Source organism: Schistocerca serialis, chromosome 1, assembly GCF_023864345.2.
Source record: "Schistocerca serialis cubense isolate TAMUIC-IGC-003099 chromosome 1, iqSchSeri2.2, whole genome shotgun sequence".
In the NCBI taxonomy this organism is placed as follows: Eukaryota; Metazoa; Arthropoda; class Insecta; order Orthoptera; family Acrididae; genus Schistocerca; species Schistocerca serialis.
This window is the reverse complement of record NC_064638.1, coordinates 295,599,818-295,622,096: the sequence shown is the minus strand read 5'-3', so window position 1 is coordinate 295,622,096 and position 22,279 is coordinate 295,599,818. Positions and strand designations below refer to the sequence as shown.

Below are 22,279 nucleotides of genomic sequence, written 5' to 3'. Positions count from 1 at the left end.
TACCCTGTATATACAACACGACATTATGCCATCCCAACACAGTTTTTTAATTGTAGTAACGTACTGATAACTATACATGAAAACGTGCACGGGGCTAATCCACCTGAAATAGGAAATATAGCAACAGTGCGCTAGTTCCTCACAGAGTCAAGGTCGTTTCGCCTTCAGTGTGTGCCAGTGTCTCTTTGACACCGCATGTGATTGTAGTAAGGGTGTTTCTTGTTACGTTATTGACAGGACAGAAGAAGAAGCTTTATAGATAAGCCAAGCTTGATGGATAATTGCCCTAATTAAAGGATACCACCTAAGAAATTAAGGCGTACCATGCACAATAATATGAAATTTTAAACTCTTCGTGTTACTTGTATAAGAACACAGGTTACATAGTGTGTATCAACATATGTTGCTGGCTTTTCCCACAAAGGCCTGATTTTCGCCCAATCAAATTATTAGTGTAATTGATTTTTACCGGGAAATTCTAGAGAACACATTTTCTTGGTTTGTTTTCAGATGATCAGAACATACAAAGAGGGGAAAATCCAAGTGGTTCATGGTCCCAGGAAGATATGAAACAAGCAGAAACAAGTGTTGTAGGCAGCTTATTTGGATAAAGTGCCAGAAATGTACTACTTGGTTTCACCAACAGTGTGTGGGTCTAAAAAGGACGAAAGATGTTTACTTATGGTACATGCTTCTGATTCTGACACTGAAATATATTGGATGAAGTATCCTCTTGACTGGATGGATTAGCTCAACCATATTTATATACTGTGATTTCTGCCTTCTTTAGATATTTGTTTAATACTTTGTTCCTGTAAAGGAGTATCGGACTATTTCTTCTCCTGAGGACTGCAGTTAACGTTAACAGGGAGTTGCAGTTATTTCCAATCGAATTGAATGGACTCAAATTTGTTCTTATCACCGTAGCCTGATTGAGCTCTTTGTTTCAGTTGCACGACGACGATACGAGTGAACGAGAGCCAGCAAAAGTAAACATCACATGAAATGACAGTAATTCAAAACAAGAAACAAGAAGCCTACAGAAATCCTGCTTAGTCTTACTCCGCATACAGATGAAATAACAAGCCTCAGGAAGCCATTTTATCTATTTCAGTAATTATAATATAGAATTCACGGCCAAACGTTAAACTCTATAAACGAAGGAATAATCGATCTCTCAATGAATAATGGAAATGTCACCTCAGAAGTGAATAAACTGCCGACATGCACTGTGTGCGCTTTACTCACGTGACGGCAACTCCTACACAGCCCCTCGCGGTACAGCGGAGCTCCGGGGACGTGTGGGAACTTTAAGTTATTCGTCAGATCACCCTAGAATATCTCGCCGGAGTCGGTGTCTTCTCCCTCTGCTGGAAGTGGCGGGCTGTCATCTTGTTCAAACACGCCTCCTTGTCCTTGCGGCTGTGCGGGTACCACCTTATATTGTTGGTCATGCTCGGTGTCGTCCTCCGGCAGCAACATGTCTCTTGCTTTCACTCTGTCTAGTGAAACAGTTTGCTGTTTTCTATTGCTTTCTATCTGTATTGTATGCTCGCCTCTTGTCAATACTTTATGCGGACCTGAATACGGTGATTGCAACGGCGGTCCAACTGCGTACGTGCGTAACCATACATATGAGCAATAACCTAGTTCTTTGTGTGCGAACGGTTTGCCTGTCGTATGCCCAGAACCCTGTGTTGATCGGAGCTTGGCCATGGTTTGCCTATCGTATGCCCAGAACCCTGTGTTGATCGGAGCTTGGCCATATGTTCACGCACCTGCTGCACGACGTATAGCACGTTGCTTGTAGCTTCTTCCGGTAGTACAGCAAAAAACTCGGCCGGCAGTCTTAGTGCTTCCCTATAAACTAAATCAGCCGTGAAAGCTTCGAATTCTGTTTTACAAGCGGTCCAGACACCATACAACACCAACGCCAATGATGAGACCTAGGTCTCTTCGTAGCGCATCAGAGCAGTCTTTAAAGTCCTGCGTGACCTCTCGACATGCCGTTTATCGCCGGATGGTAAGCAGTGATATCTGAATCCGCACAGTTCGGCTAGTTCCAAAAATAACGACGATTCAGACTGGCGGTCTTGATTGTTGGCCACACGCAATCGTCATCCGAAGCACGCGATCCTTGTAGATAAGAATGCTCAAGTCATTGTTTCCACCTATATATCTGCAAGTTGCACCGCTTCTGCCCATCCCGTATACCGGTCCACTACCATCAATAAATAATGATACACTTCCGAAAGCGGCAGTGGTCCCACGTTGTCCATGTGGACATGCATGAATCGTTTCGTAGACTGCGTGATGCCTCTTACTGCTCTGTAAAGCCGACCAGCCTTATATCTCTGTCACGACAGCTACGTCATTTCATGCCTGCGGGAATCCCTCTTAACGCTTAGCTACACAAAGCAGTCCGTTATAAATATCACGCTGCCTTTTGCATCAGGGGAGGACTAATACATAAACATTACCAAAGACAATATTCAGTAATTCCTCAGGAACGGAAGGTCTAGGATTGCGTCTTGGTACCTCGCATCAAATGCTGACTCCTTACCCTGCTGCCCGTGTCTGCCGACGCTGCTGCCCGATAGTGCCATAGTTGGTGGTCTGTGGCCTGTGTTGCTGCCAGTTCTTAATAATCGGTGATCATTTGCGTATTGATTGAGTGCTGCCCCTAATGCATGTTGACTGGTGTCAACCACTATAGACAACGGAGTGGGTGATAGAGGATGTGCCAGCAAAAGTGTATTTTGTAAATCTGTCTTCACCTGCTTGAGCACGTTCTGCATTTCTGTGGTCGACTGTAGGTGCCGTTGGCCACTCGTATTCTTTCCTGCTAGTGCTGCTTTCAGCGCCACTTGGAGATCACCCTCTCTTGGCAGATGTTACCGGTAGAAATTTACCGCTGGTATAAACCCTCCAAGCTGTCAGTAATTCATTGATGACATTATGTATTCAGACTTTGCTATCTTGCCTCTAAGAGGAGGCACTCCATCTGCCGGCACCACATGCCGCAGAATGTCACTTGCTGTTGTCAAAGTGTGTATTTTGACTCGCTGTCCGCAGTACTGAATTTGTTAATTCGCTCAAAAACGGCCCTTGAGGTGCTCTTCATGCCGTTACTTTGACTCCGAGAACATAAAGATGTCATCCAAATAAGCAGAACAACACTGCAACGCTCTTAGCACCTCGTCTACTAACCTCTGCCTGCGCCTCGTTCTTGAGGCTAAATGGCATCCGGATATAATCAAATAACCCGAATGGCTGTCTTCAGTGTGTCTCCTTCTGCGACTAGTGTCTGGAGGTATGCTTTTTTGCGGTGACTGACACTAAATACCGTTGCTCCTTCCAGTTCTTTGGTGAAATCCCTGATGTTGGGCACTAGGTGACGATATGGGATTGCATGGGAATTTAGCACCTGGTAGTCACCACAAGCCCTCCTCACATTGTCTTTCTTTTTCACTGTCCAAGAGCGACGCTTATGAACTGTCAGATCGACATATCATCCCTGCTTTAAGCAAAACCAAGAATTCAGTTTTGTCCACTACAAAACGATGTAAGGTTAATCTTCGAGGTCGTTGTAATACTGTCTGACTGGGCATAGTAAGAATGTGCTGCACTGTTTTGTGCAACACATTCGATATAAGTGCCATTATTCTGCTTTTTTCGCCCTCCGCGAACCCATTGTGCATGCAGTCCGTGGTGGGACATGTACTACGTCCAAGGGTATCCATGACTACTTTGCAGTCTTTCTTTATCTGTGACTTATTAATAGTATCTTAAATATTCATGTGGCACAAGAAAACCGCATCTAATATGGTTTCTGATAGCTCTGGCAGCAGAAAATCCAATTGAAACTATATCGAAACATCAAATCTTCCTTCAAATTACAAACTCTGTAAGTATTTATTGGTGACTTATTTGCTGCTGTCAGGTGCGTTCGGGCAGATGCGGCTGCGGTCTCACAGTCCCTGAAAAACAGTGCACTAAGATCTGATCCTGAGTCGATTAGATAACAGCTGCCCGCTTTCACATCCTTGACATATAATCTCTGTAGTGAAGTAAGTAAGATGGGTAAATTACTCACCATACTCTGTCCCATGGTGTGCTCATCCCCTCGCTGAAGTCCCTTTTGTCGCGGACTGCCGCGCCTATTGTCAGTTACTGCTGCCATTTCGGTTCACACATGCTAATGTTCGTTTTGCTGTTCTATCACCGAACCGCCGGTAATAACAACACACCTGCTCTTGTGGCTAACTTCGCTGATATCGTTCTTTCTTACCTTTCACACAGAAGAGTTCCTCTTGCTCCACAACAACTGAGACACTTGCCTTTATAATGTAGTAAGCTCTTGCAGTTGTTTTGTCAGATACACCTGCTGGCTTTTACGAACATGTGCTCTCTCTTGTTGCAAACAGCTATCTGCTACCATTGTTACACATGCTGCTCGCATATTGTCTAGCGTTGCGTGAAGTTCGTCAGCCACCGTTGTTAAAACTTGGATATCCTGTCCTTCGCAAATCACCAGTGCTGCCTTGGCCATTCCAGGCAATTGTCCCTACTGTACGTGCCTCAGCGCCGTCTCTGAGAAGTCCATTTCGCAGACGATATCTCGTAGGTGTTTCTAATACTCGGAAAGTGTCCTGTATCTCATTTCTGCCCTCTTCAACAACCGCTACATACGCAGATTTAGTAGTTTACGCACTCTCCTAATTAATAAATTTTTAAACATGTATATTGCTGATCTGTCGGGGGCCTGAGTATGATATCCCTGTCAACTGCAGCCGCTCTCGCAACTAGCGCGTTCACTGCCACGGCAAACTTAGTGCGTTCGTCCACTACCTCGAGTTGCTCGAATGCTAACTCGAGCCTCGCTAATGATAGCTCTGGTTTGTTCGACAGGAACTGTGCCGTGCGCACTTTCATTTGCAGCTGGTCTGTCGTTGCACATCTGCCGTCAATCGTCATACGTGGGCTCACTGCTGAGGTATTTTGCTCCTCCATTGCCACTTGTAGTAACATGATTTGTATGTGGATAGCGCGCTTCCATGTGGTCTCTTTCCCTGATAATATAGTTTGCGCAAATCTCTTTGTACGTTTCCGTTCCTTTTTTTTTTTTTTTTTTTTTTTTTTTTTTTTGCGGTGTCAACACTCTGTAGCGATACTACATAATCTTCTTCCACATATAGATGAAATTATAAGCTTCACAAAGCTGTGAATTGCAATACAGAATTCAAGGTAAAATATCAAACTCCATAAACGAAGGAATAATCGAACGAACAAAGAATAATGAAACTGTCGCTTCAGAAGGTCCAAGGAATAAATAACAGACGTGCACAGTGTGTACTTCACTCCAGAATTTAGACCCTTCCAGTGTCGGCTCTATGCAGACCCATTATCGTGCTCTAATTTAAATGGCTACTCGACGCTTGAAGTTGAGTAATAGTAGCTTTGTCACGTGTTTGTTCGAACATTTACAGTGGAGTACCATTTACCTATTACTGTGAAAATCTCACCAAGTTCGGGCAACTTCCGCTGAGCGACCATTAATTTCAGAATTCCACTGTCACAGATACTGGTGTTTGTTTCTCAGTTAGTTCAATAAGTTTGAGTTCTCTGTTTTTGTAAATAAACTCAATGAATCTGAGTTCTCTGTTCAATAAGAATCCTAAATTCACCTATGCACAATTACGGCAATCATACTATTATCTCAACGCGTGCCAATACAGTCACTAACGTCGCAATCACTCACCGTGGAGTGCACAAACAAGATCACTAGTTAATGTGCACAGAACCAGTCAGTACGACTACTGATTATAGATCAGCCTACGTGTCAGTTATCAATGACTGGCCCAGGCATAGCACTTACTCCACGTCCTAATAAACTCTCAATTCTTAAAATTCGTGAAACTTACAATCAACTACAATTTTCCATTAATCTTGACTTAATAACAACCATCGGAAAAATGTTCAAATGTGTGTGAATTCCTAAGGGACCAAACTCCTGGGGTCATCGGTCCCTAGACTTACACACTACTTAAACTAACTAATGCTAAGAACAACACACACACCCATGCCTGAGGGAGGACTCGAACCTCTGGCGGGAGAGGCCGCGCAATCCGTGACGTGGCGCCTCGAACCGCGCGGCCACTCCGCGCGGCACAACGATCGGAATTCACGAAACCACAGAACAACGACTGGTAGTCAGTGTTAACTTTCGACATAGCAAAATCCTCCAAATGACTCCCTAACCCTATTCAGAAGATATTCCTCTTAACAGATCCAGTCGATCAGTTAAACAGTGACCATCGGTACGACAGATCACCAGTTGACTTTTCTCCCGTAAGTCCACTGCGCTGTACGAGAACTCATATTCAGTTGACTTGTTCAAAGTTCAATACTTCACTATGAGTCCCATGTTAAAACCATCTAGGAACCATTCCACAAACAAATTATAAAACGCTACTTTACTTTCAATAATTAGTCCATTAAATTCCGCTGCTGTCGGCTATTACTTCTGTTCTGTGTATAAGTTAATATTCACCCCAATTTTTGTCGTTGTTAGTGTGGAAGATACGCTTTGTGAAAGTGGACGAATTTTTTTGAAACACCCTGAAGATTTTTGGTCTGATAGAATTTTCCATTGTCGGAGGTTACCTAACTGCAGAGAATGGATAAGCATCTGACTTACTTCCACATGGCTCCATTTTTTCCACCTACTGACGTTTATAAATCTAGCAACTATCGCTTCCAGATTTTCGCTCCGTTTTTAAGGTTAATGTCACTTTGGATACAGAAACAAACAGACGACTTAGAATACTACAATAAAGTTGAATAGCCTATTAATCAGCCTTTTAAAAAAAATTATAAAAACACAATTGCCGGCCGCGGTGGTCTAGCGGTTCAGGCACTCAGTCCGGAACCGCGGGACCGCTACGGTCGCAGGTTCGAATCCTGCCTCGGGCATGGATGTGTGTGTTGTCCTTAGTTAGGTTTAAGTAGTTCTAAGTTCTAGGGGACTGATGACCACAGATGTTAAGTCCCATAGTGCTCAGAGCCATTTGAACCATTTTTGAGCCAAAAACACAATTTAGGGAAAATGAACTTTTTATTGCATTCTATTGCCTATCCACGCATAAATGTTTCTAAATTCATCAATAGCCACAGTTTTTTAACATAGCTAGTTACAATATCATTCATCTTTAACTGTATAGATACAGTGAACACTCGTTCAAAAATAACAGTTTTGTGATAAAAGTTGTTTGACACGCGTTATCCTTTCAGCATTTCTTTTACCAAATATTGCGAGGTCTGGGATTACGGGCGGTAGGAGAAAAATCTTAATCAAAGTCCAGAACTGCTCATATTTCTTCTAACTTCCTAGAAATTATAAGAGTTTCCTCTATTTTTTGTGCCGCTTTTTAGTGGTAATTGAAAAAAATAAATTTCGATAAGAGTAAATTAATCGAAGTGAAGTTTATTTGCCGGCTGGAGTGGCCGAGCGGTTCTAGGCGCTTCAGTCTGCAACCGCGTGACCGCTACGGTCGCAGGTTCGAATCCTGCCTCAGGCATGGATGTGTGTGATTCCTTAGGTTAGTTAGGTTTAAGTAGTTCTAAGTTCTAGGGGACTGATGACCTCCGATGTTAAGTCCCATAGTGCTCAGAGCCATTTGAACTATTTTTTGAAGTTTATTTGAATAAGTAGCCAAGAAAGAAGAAAAAGATAAATTTAAATTATCACATGGCCCTGATAAATTTACTGTTACGAGAGAGAAAATTAATAAAAATTTTTCTAACCTGCTTTGATACCGTGCAGTGGACTGACCGCACACATCGTTTGTTGGCCGTATGCCCATCATTAATATCACGCGTTATGCACCGAAGTACTGCCCGGAAACTGCGTTTACGGGTCGGCTTAACAGATCTCAGGGACGCACAAGTAGCTGCTACTAATTCGAACATCAATTATGTTCGGCAGCGGCGAGAAAACGATATGTCGGTTGCAGTTCTCCTAGCTGAAACATAGCAATGTCGGCAGGGAGGGTTAATGTTGTTGAAATGAAACATTGGTAAACAATAACAGTTATTGATATATTTACGATACTTTTACGTAGATAAATTCTTTAAACTTCTTGAAAATATCTTTCGAGTACAGCTCTCTGTTACATAATGATTCGAGAGAGCAACCATTAAGAGAGCGATCGACAAGAGCGGAGACCTCAATCAATAGAGGGTGGGCCTCAGGAGAAAGAGAGAGAGAGAGACAGAGAGATCGAGAGAGAGCGAGCCGGACGATGCACTTGTTTCTATACAAGTAGACAACTTAAGGCAACTTGATTGTCATTTTTCGTCAGTCTCTCCCTGTTCCGGAAGCCTCTTGCGTGGAAAAATGTTCGAGAGACTTCGCTGCACTCCTTTCCGGCGCTGCTGATCGCATAAGATTTGATTGTTGACGCCACTTACGCTGCGTCTTATGCATTGTTTGCCAACTGATGAATACAATTGTTCCCTTTCGCTAATTTTAACATGTGTATGCCCTCTCACTTCTAATAATTAATTACAATTTCACACAAAGACAATTTAAAGACAATACACGGAATTAATACAAAAATACAGCGTTTCTGACGTAGGTTTACATAAATTACTTTAGTTTTTGGTTTAAATTTTTTTACACATAAAAAGAAACGTTTCAATACCACGACTTCCTTGCTGGCTGCTTTGCTGCTTCTTTAAGTAAATGTTGATCACTGGATCTTAGAAATCTAGCTAGTACCCACTTGCTTCTGTTATACGCAAAAATCTGGCTATGTCTACCCTCCGCAAAAAAGGTCGTAACAGACCCTGCAAAATTGAAATTTTAAATATTCAGTTTACTTAATAGGTGTATTCCTCTTCTTCTTCTTCTTCTTCTTCTTCTTGTGCCTTTGTCCCGCATCCAATAATGTCGGCATGGTTATGAACGGATTTACGGATTTGTATGGTTACATTAACGGATGGCTGGATGTCCTTGTTACGTTGGGTTGGGTTGATTTGGGGGAGGAGACCAAACTGCTAGATCATCGGTCTAATCGGGTTAGGGAAGGATGGCGAAGGAAGTCGGTCGTGCCCCTTCAAAGGAACCATCCCGGCATTTGCGATTTAGGGAAATCACGGAAAACCTAAATCAGGATGGCCGAACGCGGGATTGAACTGTCGTCCTCCCGAATACGAGTACAGTGTGCTAAGCACTGCGCCACCTCGCTCGGTGTCGAAACTCTTTTACCCCCTGGGACGGAATATACGTACCCCAACTGCCTGCGTGTCGTTTTCTGTGTATAGTGCTGTGAAAACCTGACAGCCTCTCCACGCTGTATAACAAGGCCATTCGTAGGAAGAGTAACTTCTCATAACGAAAGACTTTGTCCACCATAGCTGTTAATATATACCAATAATTTAAGTAGTGACCCAGGATGTTTAGATGACCAGTCAAAGACGCTATCTGCAAGACAACGGCGACTTTCCCTGTAGCTAGTAATAGACGAAAAAAATCCATTATTGTTTACATACTGCATTGGCGATCGGTCATTGGAACCAGATATGACCATGCAGTATCTAGGGAGTTTTTTTGTGGAGCGATTTAAGATGAACAGATATAGGAACGAATGACGCCTACCTAAGATTGAATTGGAGTATGTTACGAAAACGTAACTCATTTTTGAAAGAAACATAGTGAGCTACCTCCGTGGTGAGACATGAATCTGACCCTACACATTCGACCTATACGCCACTGACGCTAGTGTAGCATTGCTTGGTGACTACATAGCACAGGGGAGCTGCTGTTCGGATATCAAGTACTTGCTCTAACCCCTGGTCTGGTGTTGGTCTGATTTGGCAACCTATCTACCACTCAGTTTGTTATTCTTTCCACTTTGCAAATGTTAGTTTTGTTGGCTGAAAACAACATTCTTTCCAAGGAGGTGGCTGATTGACTGGTGGTTTATGATGCAGTCGTCTTGGACAATAAAGAGAATAGCCGCTAACTGATATTTTGTCCATGCAGTACGTGCCCTGTGTGTTGCAGAGGTTCGTGGTGGGCGCCGACCAGCGCGTGTTCCCGTACGACCGCCAGATGCCGCTCATCTTCGTGGGCGGCGTCCCTCGCTCGGGTACCACGCTCATGAGGGCCATGCTGGACGCCCACCCTGAGGTCAGGTCTGTATCCCCCTCTGATGTACGAGGGCATTTCGAAAAGTAAAGATACAAAGGCTCGCAGTCCTTAAACAGAACATTTATTAGGAAACGTCAGTTACATCTTATTAACTGGATCATTTGTTATTTTCTTGATATTATCACCTCCATTATCCAAACATTTGTTAAGTCGGTGCACAAGCTTTTGTATCCCACAGTCATAGAAGGTTTCCGCCTGTTGTCGGAACCACATTTCAACTTCATCTTTGATTTCTTCATCGTCGTGGAATGATTTTCCACCAAGATGTGACTTCAGGTAACGGAATACATGGAAGTCGGTGGGCGCAAGGTCCGGGCTATATGGCGGATGGTCCAGTACGTCCCATTTGAATTGTTTGGGTAGTTCTTTGGTTACCAGCGCTGTGTGAGGCCGAGTGTTGTCATGAAGCAAGCGGACTCTACTTGTCAGGCCGAGCGGTTCTAGGTGCTACAGTGTGGAACCGCGCGACCGCTACGGTCGCAGGTTCGAATCCTGCCTCGGGCATGGATGTGTGTGATGTCCTTAGGTTAGTTAGGTTTAAGTAGTTCTCTGTTCTAGGGGACTGATGACCTCAGAAGTGAAGTCCCATAGTGCTTAGAGCCATTTGAACCATTTTCTACTTGTCAACATTCCCCTGCGTTTGACGTTTCATTGTCTGGCAACATGCAGTAGCATTGTCATTTCAGGAGGCATAAATTCCAACAGAAGAATGCCTTGTCTGTCCCAAAAAACAGAAGCCATGATTTTCTTCGCTGAAATCGACGTTTTGCATTTCTTGGCTTTTGGTGAATTCGAATGGCGCCATTACATTGATTGTTTCTTGGATTCGTGTGTATGGTGATAAACCCATGTCTCGTCACCTGTCACAATGTGATCAAGGAGCTCATCACCTGCTTCAGCATAGCGCGTGAGGAAGTCGAGTGCAAAGCCCATCATTTTCTTTTTGTGTTCTTCCGTTAACAGTTTTGGAACCCAGCGCGCACACAATTTCCTGTACTCTAACATGACAATGACAACGTCATAAAGAGTTGTCATTGACACGTCCGGTATGATCTGATGCAATTCTTTCAATGTGAGACGTCTATTCGCACTAACTGCTCGTACATTACTCATCGTCTGTTCTCTGTGGGGTCACAGTAGATTCCACATAAGGACAGGCGTTTTGGTTAAAAGTACTTCGCTTAGCACTGCAGAAGCTCGAAACTCGCCAGTAGTGCCAAATAAAGAACTCGTTCTAACCCAGCTGCTTTGTAAAAACATGGCTTCCTATAAAGTCCTTTATTGTACCTACCACTTCGCTTTCCCCTATGGATATTTCCCAGCTCCTGCATCACTAACGTGCACTCCTTGCTTCAATAAATCTTGTCGTTGTTGTTGTGGCCTTCTATCCATGGGAAGATTTGATGCACCATTTCACGCTAGTCTTCCATGTGAAAACCTCTTCATCTCTGCATGAGTATCTACTAAAGTTATCAACTATAGTCTCCTTCTACAACTTTCACCTCCCACACCTCTATCATTTATCAAATTTACGATTCATTAATGCTGTAAGGTGACATTCGAGCTGTTTTGCATTCCCCTAAGATGCTGTAGATCCTATACAGGATGACCTGTGGGAAAGGTAAGCACCCCATAAAATCATACGAATTTAAGAGAAACAATGTAATGCAACGAATAACGTCTTATTATATGAAAATTACAAGGAGTGGCTCAATTATGCATGAAAGTATGTGTTTCAAACCTCACACGGACATACTGATCATGGGATCAGCCGAACTACAAAGGAAACAAGTGATCACTGTAACAACCTGGTTTATTGCAAGAAACACACCAAGAAAAAGATTTACCCACTGAATTCAGAGTGCAAACATTAAACAAATGGACAAGATGCAAATCAGTACTATAGTCTTGGCACAGGTGAGTGATACATAAAAGATCGATACAAAACTGTGTGAAAAATTTGGCCAGTGATTGTGATTTAAAGAAAGATCTCTGTAAAAGCATCAACGAACACCCGTACTCTCACTAAGTACATAGAAGGTACAACTAGCTGGACCTGAAAGTTAAATCAGACGAAGAAAGTCTCATGAAAAGTAAACTGACTTCAAGCTCGCTTCGTCTCAGTGGATGTAACGATGGCCCATGCTTACAACCCTTAAGAAGACATCTGCGGTAGCGGCTGAAAATTTCAAGCTCAGCTCGACCTCTGTATTCTCCTCTGTCAGAGGTCCCTCTCTGTAGGTCTAAAACCCAGCCTGCTGTTATCTGTGAGAGCCTTGATGCAAGTGTGTTACAACTTTTCCCGACGAAACTTAGCTGTTTCTGCCAGAGTCGAAAACTCTGCGGTCAGTCGCAGCAGACTCCAAGTTTAACAATTTCCTACCCTTGCAAAAAATGGTTCAAATGGCTCTGAGCACCATGGGACTTAACATCTGAGGTCATCAGTCCCCTAGAACTTAGAACTACTTAAACCTAACTAACCTAAGGACATCACACACATCCATGCCCGAGGCAGGATTCGAACCTGCGACCGAAGCGGTCGCGCGGTTCCGGACTGAAGCGCCTAAAACCGTTCGGTCACAGCGACCGTCTCCTACCCTTGCAAATTTTGTCATGGTTAACCAATTACGTCTATTTATTCCATAGTGCGGGTAAGTAGGCAGAAAATCTCTCCCACAACATGACAGATTTTCAGTCATGGTCGACCAAAAGACGTACCCATAAGCACTCGCAAGGTTTCGCCGCTGTTACCAAAATAATTACTATGAGCCAATCACATAGCCCCTTACTAAAATATGAGCAAACATTCCAGCAGACCATGTCTGGAATTAACGGCTGCTCTCACGCTTTGAAGGCTCGTGAGTACTCCTGTCTTTGGGATTCATATCTTAGCTAAAGTGGATTCCTTTTAGCTTCTCTCACGACGTAATTTTATAATTTTATGACAAACTACTTGGCCTCACTCGACACTCTTGCTGGGCCGGAACGGCAGACTGACCTCTTCTGCTCTCTACCTCTGCAGAGAATGACTTTCAGTAGAAAACAGCTTTACGACTATTGAGTTCGCCTAAGTGAAATTCCCCTAAAAGTCCCAAGGCTGCCGGAATGACAAGAGTCCCTCACTGAACCAAGAGGATAGGTGATACATAAATAATTAGAATTTCAGTCATTGGGAGTAGTGAATAACGTATGCAGTGTTCATGCAGCATTAGTGCTTTGACTTGAATGACTATTGGGATCTGCGTATTACACAGGTTACAGGACAGCTTGGGAATAAACTACTTTATGGTGTCAACCGATTGCTTCTTTTGACCAAGCTGTCCCATAATTTATTTTTCTCCACATTGATTCAGTAGCTCTTCGTTGGTTGTCCGACCCAAATCTCTTCCCCTCCCCCCCCACCCCCACCCCCCAAATATTCAGCTGTCTCCTGTATCACCACTATTCGAAAGTTTCTATTCTTGCCAAAATTGTCGTCCATGTTTCACTTTTGTACAAGGCTACACTCCAGAAGAATAACTTCGAAAAACACCCTAACATTTAATAGCAAACTTCATCGGCTAGTTTTAGTGTCTAACTTCCCATTGTTATAGCTTCATCATCACCTGGTTTACATCGACTACATTCCATGGCCCTCGGGCTATTTTTTTCAATTTTCGTCTCGTATCAAGAGCGTTTTTTTGAAGTTAGTATCCTTTACATACTGATCTTCCTTGTCCTTTTTCGTTTCTGACAAAAATAGTACCAGAAAACCTCGACTCAGCCTTCTAAACTTCAATTCTCTGTCCAAATTTCTCTTTGCTTTTCTTTGCTGATTTCTCGATATATATATTGAATAACATCAAAAATAGGCTACAATTCTGTCTCTCCATCCCCGCTCCACCCTCTCCGGTAATTACCGCTTCCCCTCAGCGTCCTTCTACATCAATAACTGCAGTATGATTTATGTACAAGTACCAGATGTAACTTTATTCCCTTTATTTTAGTCCGCAGCTCGTGGTCGTCCGGTAGCGTTCTCGCTTCCCGCGCCCGGGTTCCCGGGTTCGATTCCCGGCGGGGTCAGGGATTTTCTCTGCCTCGTGATGACTGGGTGTTGTGTGATGTCCTTAGGTTAGTTAGGTTTAAGTAGTTCTAAGTTCTAGGGGACTGATGACCTCAGATGTTAAGTCCCATAGTGTTCAGAGCCATTTGAACCATTTTTTGGAGACCAAATTTTGTAGTCATCCGCTATTAGAAATGGTAATTTGTGATGTATTCTGTTCAAGTTCAGACAAAGGCGGAAGTAAGTTACTGCTGCTGCAATGGCAGGTTGTCAAGATTTAAGTGAGTTCGAACTTGGTGTCACAGTCGGCACATGAGCGATGGAACACAGTGTCGCAGCGGCCCCTTACCAGTTAGAGGGCCCGCACAACAGACAAGCAAGGTGGGCTGCCGACATCACTTCAAGAGCTCAGATCAAAACATCGCCAGTGGATGTAAACATCAAAAGACTTCCAGCATAAACACGGCACTACTTCGTGAAAAGCCATGTGACAGAGATTCACCAATTGAAACTAATGTGACTATGTGTAGCACTCCGCCGAACTGGTAATATAAGCAAGGCAGACCAACCGTATGTACCTACAGCTAGGGCGTCTCTGGCTAATATCGACGCCGTCTCTAACCTAGTAGACACTCACCACAGACTTCAGTAGAAAGTAGTATCTTGTTGGGCGTAAGGCCACTTCGTAAGCGTAGTATTTTGGTAATTATTCCGTTTCATTGCCTTGTACTCCTATCTGGCATTTGCCACCACAAGAATTTTTGTGTTTTCTTGTTGGTCTTGCGTTTGGAAATTAAAGCGCGCCAAGAATGCGTTTTAGTTAAAAAATTGTATTCAAACTTGATCGTTAGTTCTTTTCCGCCGACCGCAGGACACTACACACAGCATCTCTGAAGTAGCAAAGAAGTGGGGATTTTCCCGTACGACCATTTCATGAGTGTACCGCGTATATCAGGAATCCGGTAAAACATCAAATCTCCGACATCGCTGCGGCCGGAAGAAGATGCTGTAAGAACGGGACCAACGACGACTGAAGAAAATCGTTCAAGGTGACAGAGGTGCAAGTCTTCCGCAAATTACCGCAGATTTCAATGCCATCAACAAGTGTCAGCGTGCGAAGCATTCAATAAAACATCATCGGTATGGGCTTTCGGAACCGAAGGCCCATCCACGTACCCTTGATGACTGCACGACTCAAAGCTTTACGCCTCGCGTGGGCCCCTCAACACCTACGTTGGACTGTTGATGACTGGAAATATATTGCCTCGTCGGACGAGTCTCGTTTCAAATTGTATCGAGAGGATGGACGTGTACGGGTATGGAAACAACCTCATGAATCCATAAACCCTGCATGTCAGTAGGGGACTGTTCAAGTTGGCGAAGACTCTATAATGGTGTGGGGCATGTGCAGTTGGAATGATATTAGACTCCTGATACGTCTAGATACGACTGACATGTAAGTAAGCACCCTTTCTGATCACCTGCAAAAATTCATATCCGTTGCGCATTCCAGTGGACGTAGGCAATTCCAGCAGGCCAACACCCACACATCCACAATTGCAACAGACTGGCTCCAGGAACGCTTTTCTGAGTTTAAATACTTCCGCTAGCCACCAAACTCCCCAGACATCTCCACCCACTCGTACTCTTACGGATTTATGGACAGCCTTAAAGGATTCGTGGTGTCGGTTCCCTCTAGCACTACCTCGCACATTAGTCGAGTCCATGCCACGTCGTACTGCTGCTCTTCTTCGTGCTCGCGGAGGCCCTACTCGGTATTAGGCAGGTGTACCAGTTTCTTTGACCCTTCAGTGTATGAAAGCTGATGTTCGTTACGTGAACGTACTTTTCTCGAATTAAAGTCGAATGTGGCATTTGGTACTTTGGCCTAAGACATTCGGCAATGCTGGAAGCGTACTGTATAATGGCGTCCTGTAATTGTGCTGGTTGGTCGCATCAACAGCCGAGGCGAATGTCCTCTGCCCTCTACTGTCGTGCGAATAATTCATCTGCCGTTCTATGCTGATGGGACGGTTCCACATTCTATGGGCTGCTGCCTGCGCACGTCTTCCCCAGACGTATCACTGTGCACACATTATGAGACGTACAGACGGCCGTTTCGCTGCATGACAAACCACGTTCGCGGCCGAGGAATATTCAGCCTGCTGAAGCGTCGTGACTCGGTAACATTGCCGCCTTATCCGACGGCGAGAAGTGGAGTCCTCTCACGCAACAGTCAACATTGACAAACGATAGCTAACGATAGCAAGTGCCAGCCGCAGATAATTCACAAAGGAGTACTTTATGGCACCCATGAAGCTTTACATGAGTAGAAATAGACAACAACACCATGTTAACATTGCGCTGCCATTTTTTGAAACTAATCGTGGTTTCGCGCAGTGACACTGCAGAGAAATCCAAATTTTGTGTACTAGCCTATGGAAGATAACTATCACATTGTAATGAAATATATGCTTCAAATGTTCAGTGACAAAACCATTTTCAACGGTATTAGTTGTAGTCAGTTCCTTCATAAGATTTGCACCTCGAACCACAAGAATTTACATTCCCCCCCGCCCCCCCAAACACACACACACACACACACACACACACACACACACACACACACACACACACACACACACACACACAAAATGAGTTTCTCTGATACCAGATAGGGCACGGTACAACTTTTCGTTTTTTGTAAACTGTTTGTTTTGCACCTTCCTGTTAAAACCTCGACATGTGAAGCAATGTTGAAACTGTCTTTGAGGTGTCCTTGCATGTGAAGCCAAGTACAATGTTTCTTGTCCTATCATGCGAAGCCAGATATAACGCGGTGCTACTTCATTAAACTGTTTATCCAGACCTAATGTTAATTTTTATATATTTTCGTATGAGGCTGTCTGATTGCTATAAAATGTTACTGAAAGAGACTGCTTAAACTATGTCCTGGAAGAACTGAAGCCTATTAAATAATTTCTCTTTCGTCAATGGACGACAATTAATTATCTCTGCCCCAATTTTTCATTTAATTCCAAAACAGGAATGTCAGTTATTTTTATTATTAATATGAGAGCGTATTTTATTATGCTTTCTGGTTGGGTAAGTATCACGTTCTGTGCAATGCGTGCACAATCGCATTGCTGATGGTCAGCAGTAAGATATTTATGCGTTACTAGCTGTTACAAGTACAGTGTACTCTCCGCCACGCACCATACGGTGGCTTGCTGAGTATCAAAGTAGATGTAGATGTAGATGTACCCGCTGCTCGGTTCGCATATCAGCAGTTTTGTTATCATGAATGATGGTAGGTAAGCAAGCTAGTAATTTTACAATATGTCCGTGCATAGAAGTGGTGTAGAAAAGTATTCGTAATAATGTGTGGAACACCGGTATGTAGGTTCGTAATAATAGGGTCTCTATTATTTTGCTGTACGTCGAATCTGAAAGCATACATTACATTTTCTAATTATATTTAAAAATACTTTAATTCATTACATTCGTGCAGAAGTACAGTTTTAAGCCCTGCTCTGGCTCACCTAGTACTGGTTGTGAGATTTTGCCACTAGAGAAACACATACCAACCGTTTGTCCCTACCATTTTAATGCACTGCAGGGCCTACATTTTTTATCTATCTCCTATGATTAACATACACCCTCACCGAAAGCTTGCCATGTTCCACATGTAAAGGTACGACTCCTGTTTGTCGTACAACCTTTTAATAGACGCTGTCTTTGTGAGCCATAAAACGTCTTGGAAGCTGTAAGAGACGCGTGAAGCACAACATCTAAAATGCCTCGGGCTTGTGACTCTTCTAACATCTCTGTAGCTCTGAAGGCAGCCGGACGTTCTGCACTCAAGTTCTAGAGGACATGAGATTGCTCTGAGGTTTCTAGAATTGTTGGATTCGAGTACCTTTCGTAGCTGAGCTCTCTTAGAACTATGCACTAAATCAGATTTACCGTTGCGAGACGTATCACCGTCCGATTTTATTGTTGTATCTCCACCAAAACTCTCCAGTGATGTCAGGTGGTGTAGCAACTAACTATCATAAACCATAAAGAGTAACATTGGTTCATTGGATTTGCGCTCTCACGGAATAATCTACCGACACAAAGATTCGCCGACCATAGCGCCAGCGTCGTCTATATGTCACTCACGTATACCAGATTTAAAAAAGTTAGTAACACTCCCATGAACCATAGACATTACCGTTGGTCAGGAGGCTTGCGCGCCTCAGCGGTACAGATAGCCGTACCGTAGGTGCAACCACAACGGAGGGGTATATGTTGAGAGGCCAGACAAACGTCTGGTTCCTGAAGAGGGGCAGCAGCCTTTTCAGTAGTTGCAGGGGCAACAGTCTGGGTGATTTATTGATCTGGTCTTGTAACACTAACGAAAACGGCCTTGCTGTACTGGTTCTGCGAACGGCTGAAAGCAAGGGGAAACTACAGCCGTATTTTTCCCGAGGGCATGTAGCATTACTGTATGGATAAATGATGATGGTGTCCTCTTGGGTAAAATATTTCGGAGGTAAAATAGTCCCCCATTCGGATCTCCGAGAGGGGACTACTCAGGAGGACATTGTTATCAGGAGAAAGAAAACGCGTTCTACGGATCGGAGCGTGGAATGTCAGATCCCTTTTTCGGCCAGGTAGGTTAGAAAATTTAAAAAGGGAAATGGATATGTTAAAGTTAGATATAGTGGGAATTAGTGAAGTTAGATGGCACGAGGAACAAGACTTCTGGTGAGGTGAATACAGAGTTATAAATACAAAATCAAATAGGGGTAACGCAGGAGTAGGTTTAATAATGAATAGGAAAATAGGAATGCGGGTAAGCTACTACAAACAGCATAGTGAAAGCATTATTGTATCAAAGATAGATACGAAGCCCACGCCTACCACAGTAGTACAAGTTTATATGCCAACTAGCTCCGTAGATGATGAAGAGATGAAATATATGATGAGATAAAAGAAATTATTCAGATAGTGAAGAGAGACGAAAATTTTATAGTAATGGGTGACTAGAACTCGACAGTAGGAAAAGGAAGAGAAGGAAACGTTGTAGGTCAATGTGAAATGGGAGTAAGGAATGAAAGAGGAAACCGCCTGGTAGAATTTTGCACAGAGCATAACTTATTCATAGCTAACACTTGGTTCAAGAATCATGAAAGAAGGTTGTACACATGGATGAAGCCTGGAGATACTAGAAGGTTTCAGATAGATTATACAATGGTAAGACAGAGATTCAGGAACCAGGTTTTAAATTGTAAGGCATTTCCAGAGGCAGATGTGGACTGTGACCACAATCTATTGGTTATGAACTGTAGATTAAAACTGAAGAAACTGCAAAAAGATGGGAAATTGAGGAGATAGGACCTGGATAAACTGAAAGAACGAGAGGTTGCAGAGAGATTCAGGGAGAGCATTAGGGAACGATTGACAAGAGTGGGGGAAAGAAATACAGTAGAAGAAGAATGGGTAGCTTCGACAGACGAAATAGTGAAGGTAGCAGAGGATCAAGTAGGTAAACAAGACGAGGGCTAAGATAAATCCTTGGTTAACACAAGAGATATTGAATTTAATTAATGAAAGGAGAAAATGCAAAAATGCAGTAAATGAAGCAGCCAAAAGGAATATAAAGGTCTCAAAAATGAGATCGACAGGAAGTGCAAAATGGCTAAGCAGGGATGGCTAGAGGATAAATGTAAGGATGTAGAGGCTTATCTCACTCGGGGTAAGATAGATACTGCCTACAGGAAATTAAAGAGACCTTTGGAGAAAAGAGAACCACTTGTATGAATATCAAGAGTTCAGATGGAAACCCAGTACTAAGCAAAGAAGGGAAAGCAGAAATGTCGAAGGAGTATATAGGGGTCTATACAAGGGCGATGTACTTGAGGACAATATTATAGAAATGGAAGACATTGTAGATGAACGTGAAATAGGAGATATGATACTTCGTGAAGAGTTTGACAGAGCACTGAAAGACCTAAGTCGAAACAAGGCGCCGGGAGTAGACAACATCCCATTAGAACTAATGATAGCCGCGGGAGAGCCAGGCCTAACAAAACTCTAACACCTATTGAGCAAGACGTACGAGACAGGCGAAATACCATCAGACTTCAAGAAAAATATAATAATTCAAATCCCAAAGAAAGCAGGTGTTGACAGATGTGAAAATTACCGAACTATCAGTTTAATAAGCCACGGCTTCAAAATACTAACACGAATTCTTTACAGACGAATGGAAAAACTGGTAGAAGCCGACCTCGGGGAAGATCAGTTTGGATTCCGTAGAAATATTGGAACAAGTGGGGTAATACTGACCCCTACAACTTCTCTTAGAAAATAGATTAAAGACAGACAAATCTATGTTTCTAGCATTTGTAGACTTAGAGAAAGCTTTTGACAATGTTGACTGGAATACTCTCTTTCAAATTCTGAGGGTGGCAGGGGTAAAATACAGGGAGCGAAAGGCTATTTACAATTTGTACAGAAAGCAGATGGCAGTTATAAGAGTCGAGGGATATGAAAGGACGCAGTGGTTGGGAAGGGAGTGAGACAGGGTTGTAGCCTCTCCCCGATGCTATTCAATCTGTATATTGAGCAAGCAGTAAAGGAAACGAAAGAAAAGTTCGGAGTAGGTATTAAAATCCATGGAGAAGAAATAAAAACTTTGAGGTTCGCCGATGACATTGTAATTCTGTCACAGACAGCAAAGGACTTGGAAGAGCAGTTGAACGGAATGGACAATGTCTTGAAAGGAGGGTACAAGATGAACATCAACAAAAGCAAAACGAGGATAATGGAATGTAGTGTAATTAAGTCAGGTGACGCTGCGGGAATTAGATTAGGTAATGAGACACTTAAAGTAGTAAAGGAGTTTTGCCATTTGGGGAGCAAAATAACTGACGATGGTCGAAGTAGAGAGGATATAAAATGTAGACTGGCAATGGCAAGGAAAGCGTTTCTGAAGAAGAGAAATTTGTTAACATCGAGTATAGATTTAAGTGTCAGGAAGTGCTTTCTGAAAGTATTTGTATGGAGTGTAGCCATGTATGGAAGTGAGACGTGGACGATAAATAGTTTAGACAAGAAGAGAATAGAAGCTTTCGAAATTTGGTGTTGCAGAGGAATGCTGAAGATTGGATGGGTAGATCACATAACTAATGAGGAGGTATTGAATAGAATTGGAGAGAGGAGAAATTTGTAGCACAACTTGACTAGAAGAAGGGATCGGTTGGTAGGGCATATTCTGAGGCATCAAGGTATCACCAATTTACTATTGGAGGACAGCGTGGAGGGTAAAAATCGTAGAGGGAAACCAAGGGATGGATACACTAAACAGATTCAGAAGGATGTAGGTTGCGGTAGGTACGGGGAGATGAAGAAGCTTGCACAGGATAGAGTAGCATGGACAGCTGCATTAAACCAGTCTCTGGACTGAAGACCACAACAATAACAGTAACACTCAAAAAGATACAGCGTTATAAAGTAGCCTATGATCTTCCTCAGGTTTGAAACTATTTCCATATCAAATACCACCGGAATTAGTTCGCGGTAGAGTCGTGAATACTTGAATCGTATTACGTAGAACATGTCAACCAATAGCAGCGTTTTCGGAAATATGATAAAGTCCAGGAGTGAAAAGTAAATAGTTTTTTTCAAAGAGTAGATATTTTTCCTTAATTTGCGTAAAATTCTTCAAATTAGTAAGTATCTTATACCATAGAGCTGTAAAGTAGCCTATCTTCTTTATCGCGGTTCCAGCTATCTCACACCACATTTAGTGGATATGGTTCAGTGGTTTAGCCGTGAAAAGGTAACAGCCAGTGTTAGTTTCGCATTTATAATATCAGTATGCAATTGTGGACTGGCATGGATTAAACACGTTAAGGATTGTATAAGCACTGTATTATAGCTGTTTCACACGGCTGCGCTGGTGTATCAGTAAAATGAAATGTGTGTGTGGCTTAATTGGCCAGGAGACCCTAGTTGGGATGTTCAGGAGC

The 22,279-nt window shown here is 43.0% G+C and overlaps 1 protein-coding gene across 1 annotated transcript in view; it reads left to right on the top strand.

The window, feature by feature from the left end:
• The window catches only part of LOC126467957 (protein-tyrosine sulfotransferase-like), a 148,808-nt gene that overhangs the window by 54,620 nt on the left and 71,909 nt on the right, over window positions 1-22,279 (top strand). Inside the window, exon 2 of the mRNA XM_050096514.1 lies at window positions 10,070-10,200. Within this exon, the coding sequence (XP_049952471.1) occupies window positions 10,070-10,200 (131 nt within the window). The remainder of the gene's footprint in view (window positions 1-10,069; window positions 10,201-22,279) is intronic.